Raw genomic sequence first — 24,849 nt, 5'->3', positions numbered from 1 at the left:
GACATTCTTAAGTGAATCTGGCATTGATTTTTTTCTATGAGTGACTGTCGGTAGAAGATCTATAATGATTACCAGCAGGTATAGTTTGGTGCTGTTGCTCTGATTTCTGCCAAGAGGTCAGCAGTTTTTGCTGCCACTGGCTTTAGACCATAAGTGCAAATGTCACTGGAATGAAAAACACAACTGCTGTCTTAGTGTTACTATGAAAATGGTTTTGACCTTTGTTTTAGTCATTTTCCTCAGATCTGGGGCAAAATACCCAACACCCACAACTTCGAAGGAGGAGAGATGTATTTTGGCTCATGGTTCAGAAGTTTCAGCGCTTGTAGAGTTGGCGACCAAGAGGGAAGGCCCGGTGGGGAAGAGTGTGCACATTATGGAGGGAGGAAAGCAGAGAACAAAGGGAGGATCCTGGGGGAGATAAACTCTCTGGGTCAACCCACCGTCACTGCAGCCGAGGGCCGCCTCCTAACAGGAAGCCAGCTCAGTGTCCTGCCTTCCAGTCAGATCCCCAGAGCCCTGCCTATGAGCTCATGGGTCTTTTGGTGACATTCAGATCTAAACCATAACAATTTTATTATTTTCTTGAAAGGACCTCCCAGGGCACCCAATAATTTGAGGACACACTTTGAGAGTGGACACACACACGTATACACATACACACACGACACACCTCATATGGACACACACATGCACATGGATGTTTCATCAGTAGAAGAAATCTCAAAATTGAATTTTTTTGATATGTAACTATATAGATGTGTCATAATTTAGCCATTAATAGAATTCTGCAGCTGTTTGAGATAACGCTGGAAAGACGTCCAAGATATTTTTTAAGTTAAAGAAAAAAATGTTGTACAGCAGCATGTTTGGTCAGATCCCGTTTATGTGTAAGTAGACAAACATGTTTGTGCAAAGACACACCTGCAAAGACACACATTTGTATAGTGTATCCAACTTCTGGGGTAGGTAAGAGGAGAGGTATTTTTAATTTTTGCCGTGTACTTTCTTTAAACAATAAGCTTGTCAGTGGGTGAAAGGGTGTGGCTTTTGACTTGGTTTAAATTCTTAGCTTTTATTGTCTGTTGCTAATAGATTATTTTCAGTTTGTCTCCACATGTTTCCATTTCATAAATTGGAAGTTTCTTGTTAATCTTAATAACTAAATAATTTATCTCTCTCAATAAATGGTACAGTTCATTTGTAATACTTGATAACTGTAGCGAACCCTGCAGGCAGCAGCTGTGGCTGTGTGGAGGGAAATGCTGGTTACTCATCCATCTTGGTAGCTCCTCTCACATTTTTAGTAAGTAAATCTAGCAGTAAAGAAGTCTTATTGTAATTCCAGAATCATCAGAGACGTCTCACTCTTCTAGTGCTAGCACATACAGTACTTTCTGAGCTCAGATAAATTTAGACCCGAATCATCTTCTACTAATTACTAGCAATGTGACCTTATACAAACTAACAGCTGAGTCTTGCTTTCTTATTAGTAAGAGAGGGTACTGTAGTATCTTATTAGTGAGAGAAGGTAATGATTGTGTCTGTGGTGTGTCTGGTTGATGCGTGCTGGCTAGCATTCACTACTGTGTGTTGCTTGGTTAGTTTACTATCCCTTTACTAGTCACATCCTCTTTTATCTCTCTTTAGTTTTCTACTGTTCCACTGTGAAGTTTTTGGTTAGCCTTTTAGACTTCTAGATGTTTCCTCATCTCACAAGTTCTCCATGTTTCTTCTAGGTTGAGTTATTCTCCCCTGCTCAGTTATGCAGCTCATCAGTGTACCACTTAACTCATTTTATTTTTCTTTACTTTTTTAATTTGCAAAATTCTCAAATTTACAGTACAGAGCCTAAAATAATGCTACAGTGAGCACCTGTCTGCCTTTTCACCAAGTTCACTATAAACATTTGCCACCTTTTATCTTTTTCTGTGTGTCCTTATTTTTTCTTCTGAATTACTTCAGAATAATTACTTAGGAATAATAAGGGTCTGTGACATTTCACTTCCACTTCCCATGTTTCCTTTATGACCACAAAATCATATCACACCCATGAGATTTAACATTGATACAATATTATAAAATAAGCGGTTCATGTTTTCCCCACTTGTCCTACAATTGTCCTTTTTAGCTTTTGTTTTGTTTTGTTTCCTTGAGACTTGGTTTTATCCCAGGCTGGCCTTAAACTTGTGCTCTTTCTGTCTCAGCTTCCTGGGTGTTGAGTTTACAGTGTTTGCAGTTTCTTTTCTTTTTTTGTGGGTGAATGTGTTCTGGCAATCAGACTCAGGCTTTGTGCAGGCTAGGCAAGTGTTCTCTTTTTTATTTTAGAGAGAAAAAACAACAAAGAAGCTTTGTATCATTTCTAATTTTTTTATTACTTTTTATTCTCTTTAATTATTTGATCAATTTGCATTCTTACATCTGGCAAGTGTTCTTTTACTAGCTGTGACCCCAATCCCTTAGACACTGATGTTTTGTGTGTGTGTGTGTGGATGTGTGTGTGTGTGTTTGAGACTGGGTTTCCCTAGGCAGTTCAGGCTGGCCTTGTACTCACTTTGTAGTCTAGGCTGGCTTTGAACTCATAGGAATCCTCCTGCCTCAGCCTCCCAACACACTGACATTTTTAAGGAGTGTAGAACAGTTGTTCTGTGAAAGGTTTCGCAATCTGAATCCAACCGATTGTTTTCTCATGATTATGGTTGTTTTATTATATCAGTTACCAGACTGTAATTTCATGTGAGAAAGAGACCAGCAGCTCCTGACAGCTAAGCACCTCAACACCAGTTCAGCCTTGGTGTTTCTTAGAGCTGGCCTGTCCTTCATTCCTGCGCTGTGCTGTACTCTCCTGTTGAACACAGACTGCTTCGCAGAACATGAACATTTGACAAAGTCACTGCAGGTGTTTGGATCAAGAAAAAACAAGACCACCCTGTAGTCATGCTGGAATGTAAAGAACTTGAGTAATTGTTTAAGTCCCCCAAATGATCAAACCTACCCTGGTCCTGCCTCTGTGAGGGCCTACTGCCTCTTTGTGAATGACAAGCTTAGCCTCACTTCGTTCTTCCTGAGTCATAGTGAGGTGCATTAAGAATCATAGACTCATAGAATTACGTAGATTTCATAGAATTATAAATTACCTCCACTTCCTGACAGCATGCAGTCTAGGGTAAAACTTCATTCCCTTGAAGTTGTCTTCAGGGCACCTAATATAAACCTCAACCATATAAGTCCTTTCTAATACGCTCACTGTGCAGCGCTTCCAGCTTCTCGGTGGTGAGCGTTTTCTCTGCTTGTGGGGAGTCATGAGTCTACCTTCTTTATTTAGAGGGGTGTTCTTGGTGTTCCTTGGCTTGAGGGAATTCACCTCGAGAATCTTGGCCTCTTGTTTTCTTTTTCCTCTGAATGTGTTTTTGATGTAATCAAGAATCATCAGCATCAACCATTTGGAGTGGCTTTGTATTGGTCAAGGATAAATTTTAGTTCCATGGAACTGGTTGTTTTAAAATCACTGACATTTGAATTTTTAAGAAGTTGTAAACTGCTGTATGTGAGTTGTTCTAAATAATTATAAATACAACTCAGAGAAAATACCAAAGGCAACTTATAGATCAGAGATAGAGGCTTTATTTCCAATGATTAACTGGGTTAGTTAGGATGTTTGAATTTAATTTTTCCTCTCACAGATTTTAATACACAAACCATTATGGGGTAATTTGGTGTGGAAGAATGACCTACATCTATTACATGGACACTTGGAATACATGATGTATATTACTACTAGAAAGAATTGGTTTTGCATTTCCTGGCTCTGCCTATAATTTTTTACTCTGTCACAGGAAAATAAACGTTGGCACTATGAGTGAAAATGGAAAGCAGCAGTGAGAAGAGCACTGTCTGCTTTCTCACGCTGTTGCTGCCTTTCAGGTGAAGTTTTGAGAATAGTTACCCCGGCACTGTCTGCGGTTAGGATGGCTGTGACTATTGCTCCCTTTTAAGAAAATGAAGAAACTAGGTGGTGTTCTATGTCTACATAAAGGCCAGTAGTTATTACGTTACAGTCCATCTCCATCTCCTTGTTTGTTACTGATACTACTTTTTTCTGTTATTCTGAAATCTAAGACAGGACCGGACAAAGAAGTACATATGTTCTTTCATCATGTTTGTTCTGATGATAAGATTCGATGTAATTGAATTCGATGTAATTGAACCATTTAATGCATATGCCATTATTTTTTGTTGTATTCCACTTTGAAAAAATATTATAATTCATCTCTGCTTGTCCAGGGGCAGTGGAATAGAAGCACGTAGATCAATAGAATTATCACAAGGACGAGCTTTTGACACATATATTGCATTGCTTAAGCATTTAGTCTAGCTGAATGGAGAGGTGAGATGAATCATATTAGGATTGAAGCCCCAAATTTTTATATATTTGTTTCAAACAGAAATAAAATCTTTTTAGGTGTCTTTAATTATTAAGAAGTCTTCCATTAAAATGTCTCCACAGTAGTTAATGTGTTTGAAGATGATACAAGTTTTTTTTACACTTCAACCCACAATCCTTCCTGTGGGTTGAAGTGTAAAAAAAGATTGCATTTTTCTGGGTTTCCATTCCAAGATTATAGCTGTTTACAGAATTACTGATATTAATTCACAGGCGGCAGAGTTGACTATTTTTGAAGTATAATTACATTGCACTGTAGTCAGAGACACAGGTTCACACTTCCTTAGACAACAGGAAGAATAGTGAGCACTTCATCTGTGTGGCTGGTAGATTTTTCCCAAGATTGAATAATTTATATCATTTTCAGGCCAAAGAATTTGCTCTACTTACTGGAATTTTTGGAAGTTTGTTTTTAGCTAATATTAGGTAGGTAATATTAGTAAGCTCGGAGTGTAAATTTAAATTTGATATTGGGAGGGTGGAATTTAATTGTGGCATATGAACTGAGAACTAATAGGGAAGCTGATTTAGCATCATGGATTATACCAGGCTTGGTTTCTTGTGGCAAAACGTAAGGGAGTCAGTCTCTTCCCATAGACAAAGGTCTGGAGGGGGCTCGGGTGGCAGCTTCAGGGCCACCGGGAATCCCTGCTCCTGCTGTGTGGCTCTGCCCTTTTCAGACATCCACTTCAGGTCCTTCCTGAAAAGGGGAAGGGACAGAGGAAGGGACAGCGGATGGGGAGAAAGAGTAGGGGAGGGTATGTATCAGCTGTCCTTGAAGCGGATTTCTGGGAAGCTATCCTTGAACTTTTGTTTGTGTGATACTGGCCTGAGCTTGGCCCATGTCCACACCTGACTCCAAGGCAGTCTGACAGTTGTTGTCTTTTATGGACTACAGCATATCCAGTTAAAAACTGAGGCTAATTTTGCTAAGGGTCAAAGTAAGAACAGGAATTTGGATAGCAGCTGGCAGCCTGTTCCATAGTCAAGGCAGAATCCTGCAGGTTAGGGAACCTTTCTGTAACTGATTGCCACTTAGCTGATGCCCTTAGCAGGCCCTGGGCTCTCGGAGGATGTTAAAAACGTTGTGGAGCCTTTCTCTAGAAAGATGAACCTGTGCTTATGTGTGTGGGATTCTGTAGCATTGTTGTCTTGGAAAACCTATCCATGTGTCATGGCCTAGGGTTTACATTCTTTTGTTTTTTTTTGGGGGGGGGGTTCTTAAAGCTTTTTATTATAAAAGTAAGTTCATAATAATTTTACAAATTATGGGTTTCACGATATGTATATATCGTACTTTAATCATTTCTACCCCCACTACCTTTCTTTGTTTCGCATTTTATTTTTAATAATATATTCATTAGTGCCTGTTAATTTTTCAGAACATTGGGTTCCAGTGTGGTATTTTCAGTACATGCATAAAACATATTTTGATCAGGTCCATTCCTCTTTTCTCCCAGACTTATCCCCTTCATCCTGTCTAGTTATAGTAGCCTTTCCACTTACATGCCAACCCTTGGGATGTTTTTATGGACCCACTCTTAAAATTTCTCTTCATAAAGTTTCACTGTAAGACAGGTTTTGGGCAGTTTTTGTTATTTATTCTCACAGTCAGCAGAACCCTGCTAGCACGCTCCGTTTGTTAGCTGCTTGGACAGCTCTTGGAGATTCAGGGTCACCAGGATCATCCGTTAAGCACTGGCCGTGTGGCTGACAGGGAACGGCGATCCTTAAGTACATTATTTATTCTCTCCATTACGCAGTGAGGAAATAGTCCGCTTAAGATTTGGTAGCCAGTGAACGGTGGAGCTGGTGTTTGAACCTGGGTGGAACCCCCAAACTTTTTGCAGTTTCATGAAATAAGCACTGCAAGCCCCAGGAGGCACCTCGAGCAGCGGGTGTTCTAGTAGTTCAGTTTCAGATTCTTGCCTGGGTTTATGTAATAAGAAGCGCTCTGTGCCTTAGCCTCTTGGCGATACTTTGCAGAGCCACTGAAAATGTTTCAGGATGTGATGCTGCTGCCCTTTTGCTTCTGTATTTTTAAATGTGCATTGCAGTCAGCATTTGACAGATGCCCACTGATGCTCTTGCCTGAGTTGGACAAATTGTTCACGTTTGAAAATGTCTTGTCAGCCTTCAGATTCTGCGTATCATTAAAAATTCTATGCAGACCGCCTGTCTGTCACCTTGCAGAGTGGAACTCGCTGGTGCAGCGTCCCCTTCCTTCTCACAAGCTGCTGTCACCGGTGCTTTGGCGTCACACTTGGAAGTCGGCAGAAAAGCTGTTTGTTTTGAGCTGAGGTTTTTTTGCCCACCCATAATACAGATGTTCTCATAATTTCCTCCCTTCAGCCATTTTATAATCATAAAGAAGAGAAAAGGGCAAAGTGTATGAGTAATTGCAACATTAAATTACGAGAGCAAACCATTTGAGTTCTTTAAAATTACCTTTTCAGCTTAATTTCGATCACCAGATTCTGGAACAATAAATGTCTTACACTGACAGGCCTTATGAACACACCATTTACTTATCAGTGGACACTTCTACCTCTTGTTCTCAGAAACATTATTTTATACTCTTGCTGATTCTAATTGTGGTAGAGCCTAGATGTGACTTCCAAAGTTTGCATAATGAGCACAGCACACAGGCAGTGGTCGGCCGGAGCTGCTTTCCCATCTCTGGATGTAAATGTCATGAAGCGGCATTTGATGATTCTCTGTGTAAGTGTTGATTTGCATTTAATTCCAGGGCGATTTGATGAAACTGTCATAGAAGAGAGAAGACAGTGTGCCGAGGACCTGCTGCAGTTCTCTGCCAACATCCCTGCTCTTTACAACAGCAGGCAGCTCGAAGACTTTTTCAAGGTTTGTTTGTCTTTCCGGAATATTTTGCATCTTACTAAACACTTTTGTTTTCTAATTTATAGTAAATGCAAGTAAAAAAACCCTCTGTTATCCACTAAAAAAATAGGAGTTAGTAACTAAATAAGCAAGTTAGTAGCTAATAAGCATAAGTAGCATATGTTCTGTTTTTTGGTGTAGAAATGTATATGATTTTTGATGCCTAGGTTTTAAAAAATTGCTAACTGCAACAGTCTGGGAGGCCGAGGGAGGAGGATTGCAAGGTTTAACCCAACCTGCACAACTTAGTCACTTAGTGAGATTCTGTCTCAAAAATAAAAGGGTGGGGACTTGGGATGGTCATAGCTCAGTGCAGAGGCTCTGAGTTCAATTTCCACACCCCACCCCCCAAAGGCAAAGGATTTAGGGATTATCTTATTCTCCCTATCATAATAAAAACATGTTTTTAATAATTAGGTATTATGAACCTTCTCTAGTTATTTTCATTCACCTTTGAGTTTTCTTTCAGTGACAGACTTCTCTTTGGGATTTAAACCACTACAAGCCCATATTACATTTGTTGTAGTTAGGTTAATTTGTGTAAAGATATAACAAAATGGTCACTGAACAGACTTACAGAAGTAAGCCAATGTGCATTATATTATCTGTGATCACATTAGTGTTTTCAGACTCTTGGCATGTAATGCTTTAATTCTAGGTTCTTTACTATTTTTAGTAATAACTTTCTAATTTTTGAACTGAGCCTGTGCAAGGTGTCAGCTGGCATCAGATTTTAACCACCACATTTCCCAGTTGCATGCAATTAACCTTTTAAAAAAAGATGAGGTGATTGTGTCATAGTTGTTTCTTTTTTTCCTTATCTGCAAATGTACCCATTTATATGAATTTAATTTCTTAGGATTTATAAGCAGCAAGGTATATTAATAGCGAGATACTTAATTTTCCTGATGCTAGTGGATCTACACAGAAAATTTATTTTCTGTGACCTCGTTTAGCTTACTAGAGAAAGCTGATCTTTGGAAAGACGTTGTCTGCAATGTCACTTTCATTAGTCTGCAAGCTAGGCTGATACGAATGTGGCTGCTGCTATGGACCAATGGGGATCTTCAGGATCAAGGCTGAGACGGACCAGGGATTCCACTCGTACCGCTCTCTGTCAGTGTTTCTGTCTGGCAGGAGGTCTGTGCTTGGAGGAGAAGGCTTTATTATTGAGCTAGAGAAATTTTGCTTTGTGGAATTGTGAAAGGCAAATTAACTCACATCTTAGGGCTAAGGAAACAAGTCTGGGGATGAATGAATGGTGGATCGTAGACCTCAAGCAATGGAAATAAGAGTTACCTGTTCATTTTAGTATTTGTTTTGGATCTCGGAGTTCCATGTTGTAATTGCTTCTGGAAAGCATTCACTTTTAGATTTAGAAATGAGAAGAAGATACTTGCTCTTAGAATTTGTGAAAGATTGGACAGGTTTTTTTTTTTTTGTGACAAGGTCTTGCTATGTAGTTTAGGCTAGCCTTGAACTCACTATGTAGCCCAGACTGGCCTCAAACTTGTGGTAATCCTCATGCCTCAGCCTCCCCAGTGCTGGGATTACAGGCGTGCGCCACCATACCTGGCAAGATTGGACAGTTTAAGAGAAGGGCAGCTAATTGTAGAAAATACCCTGGAACTGTTTTATGCTGTTCGCTGAGCAGGAGCAGGATGCTGATTTGGGAATATTGCAACAGTAGTATTTAGTTTTTTTAAATAGAGAAAAGAAAATATGATCTTCAGGGCTATTTATTTGCCAGCAAAACAAAACACTTCAAACCAAAACTTGCCATATTAACGTTTGAAAGGGATTTATTTGACTTATCTCTTGCTTAGGCAAGGGAGGTTGTCTAGAGCTGGCACAGAGCTTAGTAATGTAACCAAGGGTCTGGATTTCTGGGCTTGGGTATGAAAGGTAAAGAGTCAAAAGAAGTGGGCCAGTTTGAAATGCTTCCCAGGAAGTCTGGGTAGGCAGTCCTCACGTATCATCAACCAGAACTGGCTCAGATGTCCTTACTGTGGTGGAATATGGCAAGGGGACTCTGAGCTTCCTAATTCTCATGTTAGGTGAGGATGTGGGGCAGGATTTTGAGTAGCCAATTCATAGGGTGGGCCGCAGTAATCAAGTGTTTTTCTCTGCAGAAACAGTGATGATACCACATGCAAATGACCACACAGCAACTTGATTAGACTGACTTTTCTTTTGAACATTCCTCTATTACCCATCTTTCACCTTCAGAAATTAATAGTGTATTCCCAAAGCGCTTCATGTATACGGTGCATTCCCATCACATACAGTACTTTCCCAACTTTCCCATCACAAATGTATGTGGTTATATATTTATTAATGACAGCTTTATTGACACCTTAAAATTACCAGTTGTAGGTGCGATTTCACTGCTTATCAGTACACTTACAGAGCCATGGAGCTATCACCACCAACCAATTATAAATCATGCCCGTGACCTCAGCCAACCCCTGGGCCCTTAGCCTAGTGATGCCCTTCCCATTCCCTGGGCAGGCACCTGCTTCTGTCCCCAGATTTCTCAGCATTTCAGATACATGGGATTATATAGTAAGTGGTCTTTTGTTCTTGTTTCTTTAACTTAATGTAATGTTTTTGAGTTCATCCATATTCTGTCACGCACCAGCATTCCATTCTTTCATGTTCTTGAGCAGTATTCCGTTATGGCACCTCACCTTTAGTGGGGAGGTGTGTCTCAAGATGTTTCACAGATGTCTGAAACCACCTGCAATAACCAAATCCTCTATATGCTGTTCTTTTCTATTCACACATAAAATAAAGCTCAATTTATAAATAGGCAGTAAGAGATTAGCAAGAATAAATAATAAATTGTGAGCAATGATCACAGTATACTGTAGTAAAAGTTATTTAAGCTGGGTGTGATGATATATCCCCATATTTCAAGCATTATGGGAGGAGGGAGGTTAAGGCGAAGAGGGTTGTAAGTTTGAGCTCGGCCTGGGCAATTTAGTGAGAGTCTGTCCCAAAATAAAAGATAAGAAAGGGGCTAGGTGTGTCACTCAGAAGGCCCTGGGTTTAACCCCTAGGGTCCCCAAACACAGTCGCTGACTTCACTTTCCTCATGGCTAGTAATACTTAACATGATTTCCTGAGCTTATTTACGTGTCTTGTTTGGTGCAAGGCCTATTACAATCCACTGTTTTAGCCAGGCATGGTGGTGCATAACTTTAATCTCAGCACTCAGGGGGCTGAGGCAGGAGGATCACTGCGAGTTTGAGGCCAGCCTGGGCTACGTGGTGAGGTCAAGACCAGCCTGAACTGCATGAGACCCTGTCTCAAAAAACAAACAAAAACACCTCCCACAACAGAAACACCTGCTGTTTTGATTGGTTTGTCTTGTTGAGTTGTGAGGGTTCTGAATATGTTCTGGAAAGAAGTATTTTTTCAGCCTGTGGTTTGTAATATTTTCTTCCATTCTGTAGTATATCCTCATTTTTCTCATGGTGTCATTTGAAGCACAAAAGCTTTTGTTTTGATGACATATAAAAATCAATGTTTTTCTTTTTTGGGTCATGTTATTGTCATATCTAGAGGTTTTTGAGTAGCACAATGCCATGAAGATTTTCTCATACGTTTTTTCTAGAAGTTTACATTTAGGTCTGTGATCTACTTTCAGTTATTTTTTGTGTGTGGTCAAAGTCATGATCTAAACCTGATCAATGGTATTATCAGGTATTAAATACTCGTGTGTCTTTTGGCACGCGAATATCTCAGCACCATTTGTTGAAGAGACTGAATTGTGTCGGCTCTGTCACTGAATATAAGTTAACTGTAAGTGTAATGGCTTATTTCTGGCCTGTTGGTGTGATCTGTTCATCTGTGTGCTTGTTCTCACACCAGCACCTTACTCACTTCATTACTGTACTGTGATAAGTTTTGAAATCAGATAGTATAAGTTTGCCCCTTTTATTTTTTCTTTTCCAAAGTTCTTAAGGCAATTTTGAGTCTTTTGAATTTCCATAAATTTTTCTTTTCATCATCATTCTGTTTGTAATGAAAAAAAAATTCTTGTAGAACTTTCTTTTTTGTCTTTTTGAGAGAAGGTCTCACTATGCAGTGCAGGCTTGCCTTGAACTCACAGCGATCTTCCTGCCATTGCAAGTGTGGGCCACCATGCTCAGCCTTCCTCATAGAACTTTTAACTCTGAACTTCATTTTGGAAAATGTCATCTTGATAATACTGTGTCCTAATTGGTGAACATAAAATGGTTGTCCATTTATTTAGCTATCCTTTAATTTCTCTTGGTAGTGTTTTATAATTTTCAGGGTATAATTTTTGTGTTTCTTATGTTAATTTTTTGTGAAGAATTCTAATCTTGTTTTGCTAATAGTGAATAGAATTACATTTTTTAACTCATTATGCTTTAAAGCTTCATCCATGTTATATCCTGGATTGGCACCTCATTCCTTTTTATGGCTGTATAATACTCCTTTCTATGGCTTTGAATAAGCTGCAATTTGTTTTACCATTTATCAGTTGATACACATTTGGGTTGTTCTTCTTTAGCTGTTATGGTGCCATTAAGAATATTGGCATATGACTCTTACAGGGACATACATTTTCGTTTCTTTCTTGGGAGTGGAATTGACATAGGAAGATTGTTAATTCTAATTCAACTTTTTCTTTTTTTTTGTCTTTTTGAGACAGGGTCTCACTATGCAGTTCAGGCTGGCCTTGGGCTCACTTTGTAGCCTGGGCTGGTCTTGAACTCACAACAGTCCTCCTGCTTTAACCTGCCGAGTGCTGGGATTACAGGCGTGCACCACCACGCCCGGCAAAGTCAACTTATTGTTACACGTCTGTTCTAATTTTTTTTAGTTTTGGTAACTTTAGTCTTCTTTAGGAATTTTCATCTAAATTGTATACTTTGTTGATATAAAGCTGTTCATAGTATTCCTTTACATTTAGCTTTCTTTTTAAAAAGTTTGATCTCATTTGTTTATTAGTCTTAAAAAACCTTAGTTTGGACTGAACTCGGGTCTAGAAATGGAAGCTTTCAGACAGGACAATTGGATCTCGTGACAGCCTGTTCTAACAGTTTCCTTGGGGACACGAGTGTTTAGAGCATGGGACTGTTGGTAGAGGGCAGGACGAAGATGGCGAGGAGCGGGAGCATTACTATTCCAAATATTTATAATTGCTCAAGCGCTGTAAGCTCTTCTGTCTTTAACTGTTGTATTCAGTCAATAAAGTCATAGTGCAAAGCCAAGTTGCTTCTCTGCTGATGTGTTCTCTAGTTGCGCGCAGAGAGTAGAAGAAGATACCTTATGAAGCCGTGACCTGCAAACCTAGTCTGAGTAAAATGATGGTGACAGAGGCATCAATTTTACATTTATTTCTATACCTTTAACAAAGTTTCTCTTTACTGAAAACATCTTAAATTGTGTTAATTTCACCTGTGCGGTGTATAAATGATACTAACTTCAGTGGCTTCCCAGCTTACCCGAGCTGCTATTATGTGCTGTTGCAGTTTATGATTTGATAAAATTCAGTGACTTCCCCGTGGGTTCCATCAGTTACCACTGAAGTGACCCGTCCCTGAGGACACTGAATAACACTCTTCAGCTGCTGGCTTTTTTCTTGTGCATTTTCTCTGTGAGAGCTTTTGACAGATTTAAAATAACACACTTTTGTTAAAAGCCACATACTATTATAAACATGATAACCTTATTTTACATTTTAAATAGTAGACTGTTTTTGGAGTAGCTTCAGTTTAATGGAAAATAAGAAGTGTTTTCCCTTGTGCCCCTCCCCAGTCACACCCTACTTTCCCCCTGTTAACATGCATTGGTGTGGTGCATTTGTTAGAACTGCTGAACCGGTGCTGAGACACCTTTTTTTAAAGCAACTGTAATCTACTTTCATAGATTAGTAGTTTCTGTAATCCTTATACTGTACTTAGTTGAGGTAACTCATATTTGTTTAATTTTTTTCATACTCCCGATGACAAGAAAACACAACTGCTCTGATCTTTTCTAGGGTGGCATAATTAATGACGGTTCTGAATTAATTGGCCCTGCTGAAGCTTGCTCGGATTCCCTTGCTGATCCCATTCCTGAGAGTAGCACAGAAGGTAAGAAGCTTTATATAGTTTTTGCACTTCAAAGATTTGATTGCAGAAGACTACAGATCATATCTGCATTGCCAAAAAAGTAGATATACATAGGAATTTGAAGGTCTTTCATTATTTTAAGCCCCCCACCCCCATTTTAACATCACTGATTTGGGTGCACTAATCCTGGGAAGACGATTTCTCACATGTAATTGACAGCTTTTTTTCTTCCCTCCTAGTGGTATATAAATTAGCAAGTCGTTGTACAGTTAATGGTGTCGTAGATTTGGTGACATGGTATAGTAAGTATGTTAGAATTTAGTAAGGCATTCTGATGTAGAAGGCAGTACAATTTGTCATGTAAGTCTGCCTTACTAAAGTTTATGTAGCAGAATCTGACTTTTACACAATGAGTTTCAAGGCTGGCTTTGAAAATTTAGTGATTTACCCAGAAAGAATAAGCCTAAGGCAGTTTTTGTGTTTTTGATATATCTTGTAATAACATGAATCTAAACAAAAGCAGTTTTTGTACTTTAATCAGCTTAATTCAAGAATATTTAATTTTGTTTGATTCCTTGAATTCATGTACTTGAATTTACATGAAGATTTTCATATGTGCGTTTTAACCTTTGCAGTTTTGTTACTAATTTTCTTTGTGGGAAAATTAGGGAATTTTAACTGAGAGAGAGATTGGAGGATGGGGGAGGTCTTTAAAGAGAAAATAGATTTATTGAAAGAACATTAGGCTTGACTGACTAACGGTAGGAGGTTGGACTACATAATATCTGTTGATGTCTTTCACGACTGAGAGTTGCTGGTAGAGGACAATGCTTTGTGACTGACATAAGAGATCGCCACAGTCTCACTGCAGTGCTGTCTCCAGTGTGTGTGTGTGTGTGTGTGTGAGAGAGAGAGAGACAGCCGCATTGACATAGATCTGCTGCCGAACATTCCCGTCTGGATTTAGTAAAGATAGCAAGTCCTGTGTGCTGTGTGGGATGGTGTACTTCATCTTTTCCTTTCCTCTTTTTGGTGCTGCCATATTGAGAATTGTTAGTTTTTTTTTTTTTGAGACAGGGTCTCGCTATGCAGTTTAGGCTGGCTTTGAATTCTCTTTGTAGCCCAGACTGGAGTATTGTTGGTTTAGCTTTTAGTTTTTTTCTTTTGCCTCTTCTTGACTTACAAGCAAAGTCCATTTGGTTAAGCCTGGGGTTGTTTAATGTAAGGAGGACACATGTCTCAGGGCCTCCACTGAGCCTGCAGTACCATTAACTCCATCCTGATTCTGCGTAGAGATCATAGAAAAAACGTTGTTGACAATAACTTTATAATATGTCATGCTTTTTGGGAGAAAACATCTATTCGTAAGAATAAAAGATTGTCCATGATCTGTTTTAATCAGAGACCTCTGGTAGGGCTTTGCAGAATGTAGACTATTTCTCTTTTTGTCTTTATGATACAAGAGGCAAAGGCTGCATGATGAAGCAGTGGCTGTATTCTTTTGATACCCACAGTGCGTCTTTATTACTAGGTGGGAGTTCACCATGATGAGGGAAGGGTATCTGGAGCCTGTTTGGGCTTCAATAATCACTGGTGGAAGCAGTACCAAGGTGGCTTGTCTGTAGTTGGAGTCCAGGAGAGGGGCGGAGGAGCATTGATACTAGGGATGATTTTCTTAGGACAGTGTTCCAAAGTATTGATGGCTGCTCAGGGTGAACACGTGGCTGTGTCAGTGCTGAAAGAGATACAGCTAGGGTGGACCTGTAGTTCATTGTTTGCTGGGATACTTCTGAGGAGCAAAGTTGGTGCTGTGTTAATAATGGCAGCAAGGCCACAAGCATGACTTAGAGCCGCCCTGGCAAGCTGGCCTGCATGGGTGACCCTTGTAGACTTCGCTTTTTTTTTAAATCTCTGAACTTTTAATACAATGTGCTCCTTGGAAGGATTTATCTTTTATTTTATTTATTTTAAAGGGAATAAAATAAAAAAAAAACAAAATAGTAACAACATAGACAAAAACAAAATAAAGCAAAGACAATAAAAATGATACAGGGTTTAACACAAAATGATAGGAACTAACAGTGGTTGTCATATTACAAATTGTTATCTTCAACGAAGTTGCTCAGATTACCAGATGTAAGAATGCAAGACTGATCAAATTTATCTTTTAGAAATCACATTTCTTTTATGAGAGAAATTGGAACCAACATTTCTGTTAAAAAGACAAAAAAAGACTCATGACATTTACAACTAACAATGACTTTTTAAAAAATCTTTTTGAGACCGGGTTTCACTATGCAGTTCAGGTTGGCCTTGAACTCACTTTATTGCCCAGGTTGGCCGTGAACTCGCAGTGGTCCTCCTGCCTCAGCCTCTGGAGTGCTGGGATTACAGGTGTGCGTCACCATACTCAGCCAATGACTGTTTATGCTGTCAGTTCAGTTTTTCAGCTCCATTGCTATCTAACCACACTGGGGTCCACAGGAGCAGACAGCATGGAAAGGGAAAAGCTGTTAATGCTTGTGGCCCCCTCCCAGCCTCTATGCCTGGTTGTGAATCCTTCTGAATGACACCTCATTGACAAATACAGATAGAAGAACGTGTCAGACAGCTTGCACATTCATTGGTCTTTGAGAGGGAAATGGCTTGACTGTCATGAGATCGTCTGGCACGATGGGAAGGTAAAAGGCGTGCTTGGTGCCAAAAGATCTGGAAACTACAGAGGTGACTCGGGGAGAGAGCAGAAGAGTAGGAGAGCTTGTAGCCAGCCAAGCCCCACAGGTATGCAGTGAAATAGAGGTTGTAGAAAGATTGTGCTGATAAATGCACATGGTTTGAGTTTAAAGCCAAAATGTGAGGTGATTCACTCTCTAACAGTACCTCTGAGGTTAGTATTTTAACTGATGGTTTGAAGGTGGATTCCATGTTTCCTACTTGTGAATTAGTAGAATGAGCCAGAGGGGCAAATCTTAGTACATAGTCTCTTTCAGTTACAACTAATAAAGACTTTATTGTAGAATGGTGTGGTGTATTGATCTGTATTCTATTACCGTAACAAAATACCCAAGACCAGGTGCTTTATAAAGAAAAGAAGTTTATTTAGTTTACGGTTTTGGAGGCTGGGAGAGTGGCCCATCTCTGTGGTCTCTGAAGAGGGGCCCTTTGGCTACCTCATAGTGTGGTAGAGAAGTTGAAAGGATGGGAAATAGCTGTGTGCAAAAGGAATCACAGGGTGAGACAGGAGGCCAGGGACTGGACAGATGATCTAGAGCCCTGCCTCCAGTACTGGGAATTGAACCCAGGGCCTTTGCACTGAGCTACACCCACATCCCTTTGTTTATTTTTGTTTTGACAGGGTCTCACTGAGTCACTACATTGTCCAGGTTGGACTTGAGCTTGTGATACTCCTGTCTCTGCCTCTCAGAGTTCTGGGATTATAGCTCTTTTTATAATATCCACTCTCTTGGGAACTCATTGGGGTCCCAGGAGAATGGCATCAATTTTTACTGACAGTGCTGTCCCCAGTGACCTAATTTCATCCCAGTAGGTCACGTAGCTTGCTGGCCCTATGGCATTGTCACCGCCATGCCGAGGGCTGAGCTTCCAGACACACTCACGGGGCCCAAGCCACGGCCAGGCCGGAGTGTGCGGCGTGCTTGTCTCTTCTCTGAGAACAGAGGCAGAGGCCAGGCCATCGTTATTTTTGTTAGTTCCTGAAAAGTGCAACCAACACATCCCACTTCACTTTGAAATGAAAGTTCTGATGAAAACACAACAGTCTGTGATTTTTGTTTTGAAATTAAAATTATTTTATACTATTGTGGAATTGAGAAACCCCTTGGGATTTCATAAAGAGTAATTTGGTGATTTATTTTTAAGTAACTAATTTTTTTTAGTATGAAACTGGAAATTACAAAATTTGTCAGTTTTTAGATAGGTTACTAGCATTTTATGTTTTTAAGATAAAATGTTTGTTATTCTTTATCTCCTTTGTCCAAAACAAGCTGTATTTTCTCCAAGATGAAAGGTGATCTCATTGGCTGCTAATGTCTTCCATATGAAGTCTCAGTCTTTTGTTGGACGTGAACTTAGCCGTGAAGTTACGGTGACATGTGTGGGACCCTGCCCAGAGTGCTGCATGGGGACTGGGCTCTTGACGTGCTTCCCTCATCTGGGGGCCCGTTTGAAGGATGTGAGTTGCCTTGTTGCTGTGCTGGCCTTGACATCGGTGCCTTTGATGTTGGCCCCCTCTCGTCTGATAACCTGTGTCATTTCCTCTTCCTGATACATTACTTCCACTGCAGCTTTGGGAGGAATGTTTTCCAGGCTCGTGCAGCAAATAAGATAAAATAATTCGGTGGTCACAACCACAAATACGGACGGAGAGATCAGCTTCTTGTATGTAGCTCTTCTTAAGGGTGAAATTCTTAATGCCTCCGTAGTAGTAACACCTACTGGCTTCGGAGGGTGGGCCTGTAAGTTACAGATGAAGAACTCCCAAGTGCACACTGTAGTCTTGAATTAACCACTTCGGGGTGAACGTGGTGTACATTTGAGAATAGCATGTGTTGCTGGTTTTCATAAGGGATTTCTTAAAATGACAGTTAGTCCTATCAGATAATATTCATATGTTTACTTCATGGCAAGGTACTAATACTTTTCCTGTATGTAGACAGGCACCGAGATTGTAAGTAGACTATTAAATTGAACAGTGTTGACTATATTTAAAACATTGGGGGACTAACAGGAAGGCATATGGTTATTTAAATTTCATAAAAACCTGGTATCAGAGTATTCATTTTCTATTATTTGTGTTATTTTCATTTAGTGTATTATATATCTTGAGGCAGGATCATTTTGAACAGGAACTTTCTGTGGTTGTTTGATTTCCTAATACTCTAAATCTATGTTTAAGATTAGTTTAAAGTCTATGCAATACAGGGTGCAGTGTAACAGAAAGCCTAATTAAAAGTAATTCAAATTTCAAGTAAAATTTTTATTCTACAAATGTCCACTAGGTGGCACCATGAGCACTCTAAATCTCTGGACTGGGATTATTCTAAACCTTCCTGTGTTAGAGTATCCATTACTTACGCAGCTTGGAGAAACTATTTTTTTCCTGTTAAGTGCTTATTTCCTCAACTTTACTTTATCAGCTGCCATTTATTAGTTGAATTTGTCTCAGTGGAAGAGCTTAACATAAATAGAAAGTAAGAACAGGTCATTTTTCTCAAAATGAACACAAATGGGTGTGTGTGTGTATGTGTGTGTGTGTGTGTATGTGTGTGTGTGTATGTGTATGTGTACATGAAATAGGTGGTGCATATTATACCCAAGGACTCTTGGAAACCCCAGGTCTGTTGAGGATAATATTGGATATCAGCAGTTTAAGGGTCAGGTGGGACAAATAAAACATTTGTGATATGTAGTAGGAATCAGGGCTTTAGGTACAAGGAACAGTAAAAGTGATATAAATGCCTTATTTGATAAGTAAAAACTGGTGTTTCAAAGGGGTAAGCCTTGTGTCTAAAACAGTGTAGGTATTTGGTGACATTCACAGGAATACACACCATTCTGCAGTGGAGAGATTTAATTTTTGGAGGGGAGGCAGGGAGAACCACGTTTGGCGCACAAATCTCAGTGTGAGCTCCTGGCGCTCTGGTGACAGGTATGAAGCGCCAGAGCCCAGAGACGATTATGGTGAGCAGCAGGGTAAAAGCTCAGTGGGGAAAAGGGAAGCCAAGCAATAGACCCTCGTTGTTCAGAGTAACAGTTTGATTGTTGTTATGATCAGTATGTTCTTTCTGGAACTTCCTCTGTTTCTTACCAAGTATACAGCAGACATTCTGATGCTCTTTTCACAACTGTTTAAGTGGGAGGCACAAGCACATCCCACAGACGTTATTAAAACTTCAAAACAAAAATGGAACAGCTCTTCACAGTGACAGTAGTTGTTCCTGAGTGATGACCGGGGCATCACGTAGAGGAGTCTTAACGTGGCATTGAGCTGTACATTGAGGCGTTCACTTCAGGTCATAGAAGGCTTGTTTCTTAAGGGAAACCAATCTGTATATCTTCCCCCTCAGGGTAACTTCTGCTGGATAGATATCTTGCTTTGCGCATGAAGCATGAGTCACTGCTACTAGGACAAGTAGAAATTCCCTCTGGTTGACTATGGCAATGTTTGAACCTCAGAGTTCACTGAAGCCTATAAGCTAATAGTAATGAGGCAATGGATTTTATATATAGTCACCCATGAGAGCCCGCCTGTTGTTCTAAAGGAAACTGATCTCTTTTTACAGATGGTCTTCAAATACAGATTTCTGATAGCTTTTGGTATAAAGATTTTTTTCTGTGGCAGCTCAGCCTTTTCCTTTGGGGCCTTTCAGCCACGGTGTCCTAGACAGATTCTGCTATACTGCCCTACTCCAAGCAGTTCAAAGCACAGAGGTGAGGGTAGGTAGGTGAACTGGATGCTAAATAAACCCCTTGTGTCTGTAGTGGCTCTCTAACAAGTCACCTGGGGCCCTCTAATATTCCTGAGACTAGAATCTCTGTGATATGAACCTGGAGGCAGAGTGCTTTCATAGAACCTCTGACTTTCCCCTTGTATCACTTCCAAAAAAGCTTCAGGTGTTTGACTTGATGGTGCTGGTGAAGGCTGCACCTTTTACTCTTGTGACAACCTAGAGGGCCTCTGTAAGGATGTACTGACTTCAGGTTGGCTTAACTTTGGGCAGAGTCTCTGTCTCATGTCAGGTATCAGTAGTGCCTTGCCTGCCTTATCCACAGGACTCCGCGTGCTTACCTGAACTGAGAACTTGGGTCCTATGTGTCTCTCAGAACTTTCTGGGTTTTAGTTTTCACCTCATATAATATTTATAAGTTGTTTTGAGTAAAACAAGTTGAATTGTAGGACCATGATTTCTAGGACCACTGTATTAAGCAAGTGTATTAAGTATATAAGATAAATTAGGTTTGGGTATTTAAGTGTCAGAAATGGGGCTCATTGCTGTAGAGGTGAAAGCAATTTTAAAATGAGTTAGTTTTGTGGCTCACGGTTTCAGAGGTTACAGTGCGTGGTCCAGTGGCTTTGGCTTTTGGGCCTGCAGTGAGATAGAACATCATGGTGGGAGCAGGTGGCAGAGGAAACCACTCACCTCAGGGCAGCCAGGAGGTACAGAAAGAGGGGAAGGGGCCAAGACCTCCTGTCCCCTTCAGTGGCAGGCCGTTATTGACTTAATTTCTTTCCACCACCTCCCAGTAGCGCCATAGGTAGGGGACCAAGCCATTAGTACACAGGCCTTTGTGGACATTTCATTCCCAGACATAGCGAGATATCATTTTGAGGCTGTGGGTGTAGCCAAGCTCAGTTGCAGAGTGCATGCCTAGCGTGTGTGAGGCCCTGTGTTTGATCCCCAGCACCAAAAGGAAGAAAACAAAACAAAACAAAATAAAACAAAACAAAACCTTCCATGAGCCCTTTGCAGAATACTTCATTGAAAAGGAATTGAGAAAAAAGGCATCAGCACATATTGGAAAATGATTAGTTGTGGTATGGCCAAGGAGGTGTCTTTAGTAATACTTATAACTTTATTCTCAAGCAATCTCCCAGTTTTAGTCCTTGTAGCATTTCCTTTGATATTTTTCAGATATGGAGCTTAAGGGCTTACTGCACACAAAGAATGTTGTGAAATTCGTATTACAGAGTCACCTATAACCTTACCAAACAGAGAAGATTACTATTAATACTTAGTCTATACTTTAAGCTTCTTTCCCCCATGTGTGTTTGTGTTTTAAAATTAGAATTGTGATATAATACTATTTGCATTGTGATATATCATGAATACCTTAAGCATTCTCCCATAATATGATTTTTAATGGCTGTATAACATTTTGTCATAGGGAGGTGCCGTAATTATCTATTGTTAGAAATTTATGCTATCTGCAGAGTTTCACATTTTTTGGTGGACATTCTTGTACGCAGATCTTTTTGCATATCTCTGATTGATTTTGGTATAAATGCTGAATTTCCAGGCTAGAGATAAAAGTAGTATTTGTGCTTTTGATCTACATTGCCAAATTGTTGTCCAAAAAGATTAACCAAAGTCTTTTTTCCTTTTGTTTCTCCCAGTTTGGCAAGAATGTGCCTCTTCCTGACCTGCTTGCATTCTTTTTTGTTGTTGTTTGCTTGCTTGTAAAGAGTCTTCATTTAGAAATTAGGTAGAATTTGAAAAGGAAGCATTTTGTATAGAACATTTATTTACTTAATTTCACATTCTTTCTCCCTAGATGATTTGACGGTCATACTTCTCTGATATAATTTCATTTAATTATGATTCTCTTTGCTAATAAAATAAGGTTGCAAAGGTAAAAGGAAGTGTGACTGTGTTCCTAGGTTTTTGTGGTCAAAAGCCAAGAAACTGAGTACACATAGCTCTACCCCTTTGCCCTTTGGTATATTGTTCTTGTTAGAAAGGAGAATCAGGCACAGCATGGAACAGAACAATGTGATAGATGGTGTGAAGGTTACAGTGACAAGACACCGGAGAGCAGACAATGGATGTGTAGACAGCATTTCCTTTCTTTTGTGATTAGCTGTATAAACCAGAACTTTTTTCTTAGCTAAATTGTTTATTAATTTCAGTGTACTACATTATATGACCGTACATTGTAAGAACCAAATTTGCATTGAAATACCTAAAATATTTTAAAAATCTCTTAAAAAGTTTCCCATATTTCTCAGAATAATGGATAAATAACTTTTGAGGCTGCTGTAACAGATTCTGGGTGTGAAGTACTCCCTGCAGGCTGAAGTGCAGGCAGCTGAAACGATGTCCCCTAGGTCCTGGGAACCCCGGTCGAGATTATGGGGTTCGTGAAATCTCTTGGTTGTGGGGAAGAGAATCAGTTCTTCATGGGGATTCTAAGGACTTGAAAAAACGTGAAAATAAGGATATCTTGACAGGGTGCCAAAGTACTGTCTAAAGCTGACGGGGAAATTGAGCTTAGCTGCCAGTGACGGGTTTTTGCTCTAAGTTACCCGATTTGATGTGAAGTAAGCAGTTTGGGTTTGTAATAGAGGTTGGCAGACCGCGGCCCAGGGACCAAATCTGGCAGCCACCTGTTTTCGGATGGCCTGTGTGCTAAGGGCGGTTTTCACATTCTTGCAATGGTGAATTCCCCCCCCCCACGCATATTATATTATGATGTGAAAATGATATGGAATTAAAGTTTCAGTGTCCATAAATAAAGTCTTATTGAAATAAGCCACGCTTTTCCATTTACCTATTGTCTTCCGGCTGCTTTTGTGCTTCCTCGGCAGAGTTGAGTAGCTGTGACAGACACCATGTGGCTGACAGAGCCTCGCGTGTTTATGCTCTGGCTCTTTATAGAAAAACGTTTGCTAATCCCTGATCTTAGGATCACAGGGTCCTGTAGTCTAATCCACCATCAATTTTGAGTCAGTATTTAGCCCTGAGGAAATCATTTTCTTTTCTGAGAAACTTGGCAGTTAATGGTCCGTGTGACTCAGTCTCATGGCTGTAGTTGTTCCCCAACTGGTTTCTTTTTTTTTTTTTTTTCCCAACTGGTTTCTTATGTAACTGGATTGTGAATCTTAACTTATGTGAGTGTGGTTTTCAGACCCCTGGGTGCTCCTGAGCTCTTTTCAGGGGGACCAGAGGGCAGAAACTGTTTTGGTAATGGTAGTAGGCCATCCCCTGCCTTCTCACCCTGTCACCTTTGCACTTATCATGCAAAAGCTGTTGGAGTAAAACTGCTGTCCTTAGGGGTCAGGACAGTGACCCCAAATGATAGCAGCAAGCACTGCCATGCTTAGCAAAGCCAGTGCTAATTCCTCCTCAGAACGGCCTTGGCAAAGCAGGTAAAGGCTGGTAGTTTATCAAATGTCCTCCTTCGGATACATGTCTGTTTAACATTCTGTGTGATGAATTGAAAGTCTACATAAAGCAGTCTGCACACCTGCACTACCATGGTTGGCTCATTTGGAGACCGTGGTCGGAGTCCCGTGTGGAACTGGCTGCTTTTTTCATGGGACACTATTTTGCTCAAACAGTTGACACTGTTGTTACTCAAACTTGGGTATTTGACACTTTATTCTTCCTGAAAGTGACTGAAGGTAGTGGACACTTTAAGGAAAACACCTGACAGTATTTGTTGCCCATGAAGGCAGGAGCAATTCCTCAGCCCCACAGGAGGAATTTTGGATGACTTCTACTTTGAGTTTAACAGTTTCCCAGTATGTAAAGAATTTTCTGATGAGATTGGTTATATTTTCAAGAAATGTGATTTTTTTTGGATATGGTAATAATGAAATGTGGTGTCAACATTTGGAAGATCTGGGTAGTTCAGGGAACTGATACTTTTAAAATGACCCGTGTGTTACACACTCAAGCTTGAGTAGTAGATCCATTCGGAGTACAAGACAGACTAGTGGGTTTAGCTGTAACAGAAATAGAAATTTCATTAATAGGATTTTATATTCCATATTGCAACTAGCTTTAAGAAGCTGTTTCTTGTGAATTTTTGGTGTAGTATCAAAGAAGAATATCCACAGTTACCTGCAAAGGCTACAAAAACACTTAGCTTTTCATTTATATATCCTTGTGACATTTTCTTCCTGTCTTTTGACCAAAATAACATGTGATGACATGTTGTCCAATGGGATACGAGAATCTAGTCATAGTCTAAGCCAGACATTAGCGTGATTTGCAAAAATGTGAAGAGTGCTACTTCTCTCAACAATTTGTTTCTGTTTTGGCAAATATAGTTATTTTTCATAAAATTTATGTTAATGTGCAATGCTTCTGAATGTTTTACTTAGTCTCACGTTCTTAAATCAGTATAATATTGGTAGATATTTACAGGTGTAATCCACATGCACAAAAGCTGTCTGAGGTCCTAAATCATTTTTAAGAATGTGAAGAGTGGTCCTGAGACCACATGATTTGCCATCTGTTATTATAGATTGTGTTTATCCACCATGAAGTCAGTTATATGAAACAGGAGAAGTAATTTTCACTGCTAAATGGTTCTTTAAAACCTACTCTTCATTTTCTGTCTGAAAACTGAAGAGTTCAGTGTAGTCCAAAGTTCTCTCCAAAATCCTGTGAAAGAGGCTGAAACAAAACTTTCTAAACATTTAATCCTTAAAAAAAACCTCAATAACATACATTTTCCAGATATGGATGGTTAACTAAAGGCTCACCTCTGGAGATGCATTATTTAAATATTATTTAATTATTACAGAATTGTCTTCTAGTTGTAATTTCATGATAGTCTATTGTACCTTAAATACATTAACTTTATTCCTCCTTTAAAGCTGGACACTGACTTCCATCAGTACATTATAGCCTTCCTAATTGAGTCGGACAGTATGAAAAAATGAGTAGT

At 39.8% G+C, this 24,849-nt stretch overlaps 1 protein-coding gene across 5 annotated transcripts in view; it reads left to right on the top strand.

Moving 5' to 3' along the window:
• Rps6kc1 (ribosomal protein S6 kinase, 52kDa, polypeptide 1) overlaps positions 1 to 24,849 on the top strand; it is a 159,996-nt gene that overhangs the window by 35,983 nt on the left and 99,164 nt on the right. For all 5 annotated transcript variants that reach the window (XM_005374727.2, XM_005374726.2, XM_005374724.2 and 2 more), the window contains exons 4-5: positions 7,194 to 7,309; positions 13,362 to 13,455. In XM_005374727.2, the coding sequence (XP_005374784.1) occupies positions 7,194 to 7,309; positions 13,362 to 13,455 (210 nt within the window). The remainder of the gene's footprint in view (positions 1 to 7,193; positions 7,310 to 13,361; positions 13,456 to 24,849) is intronic.

The sequence above is a fragment of the Chinchilla lanigera genome, unplaced genomic scaffold (assembly GCF_000276665.1).
Source record: "Chinchilla lanigera isolate Chin_1 unplaced genomic scaffold, ChiLan1.0 scaffold00005, whole genome shotgun sequence".
Taxonomy (NCBI): Eukaryota; Metazoa; Chordata; class Mammalia; order Rodentia; family Chinchillidae; genus Chinchilla; species Chinchilla lanigera.
Note: the sequence above shows the minus strand (reverse complement) of the source record. Positions and strands in the feature narration are given on the sequence as shown.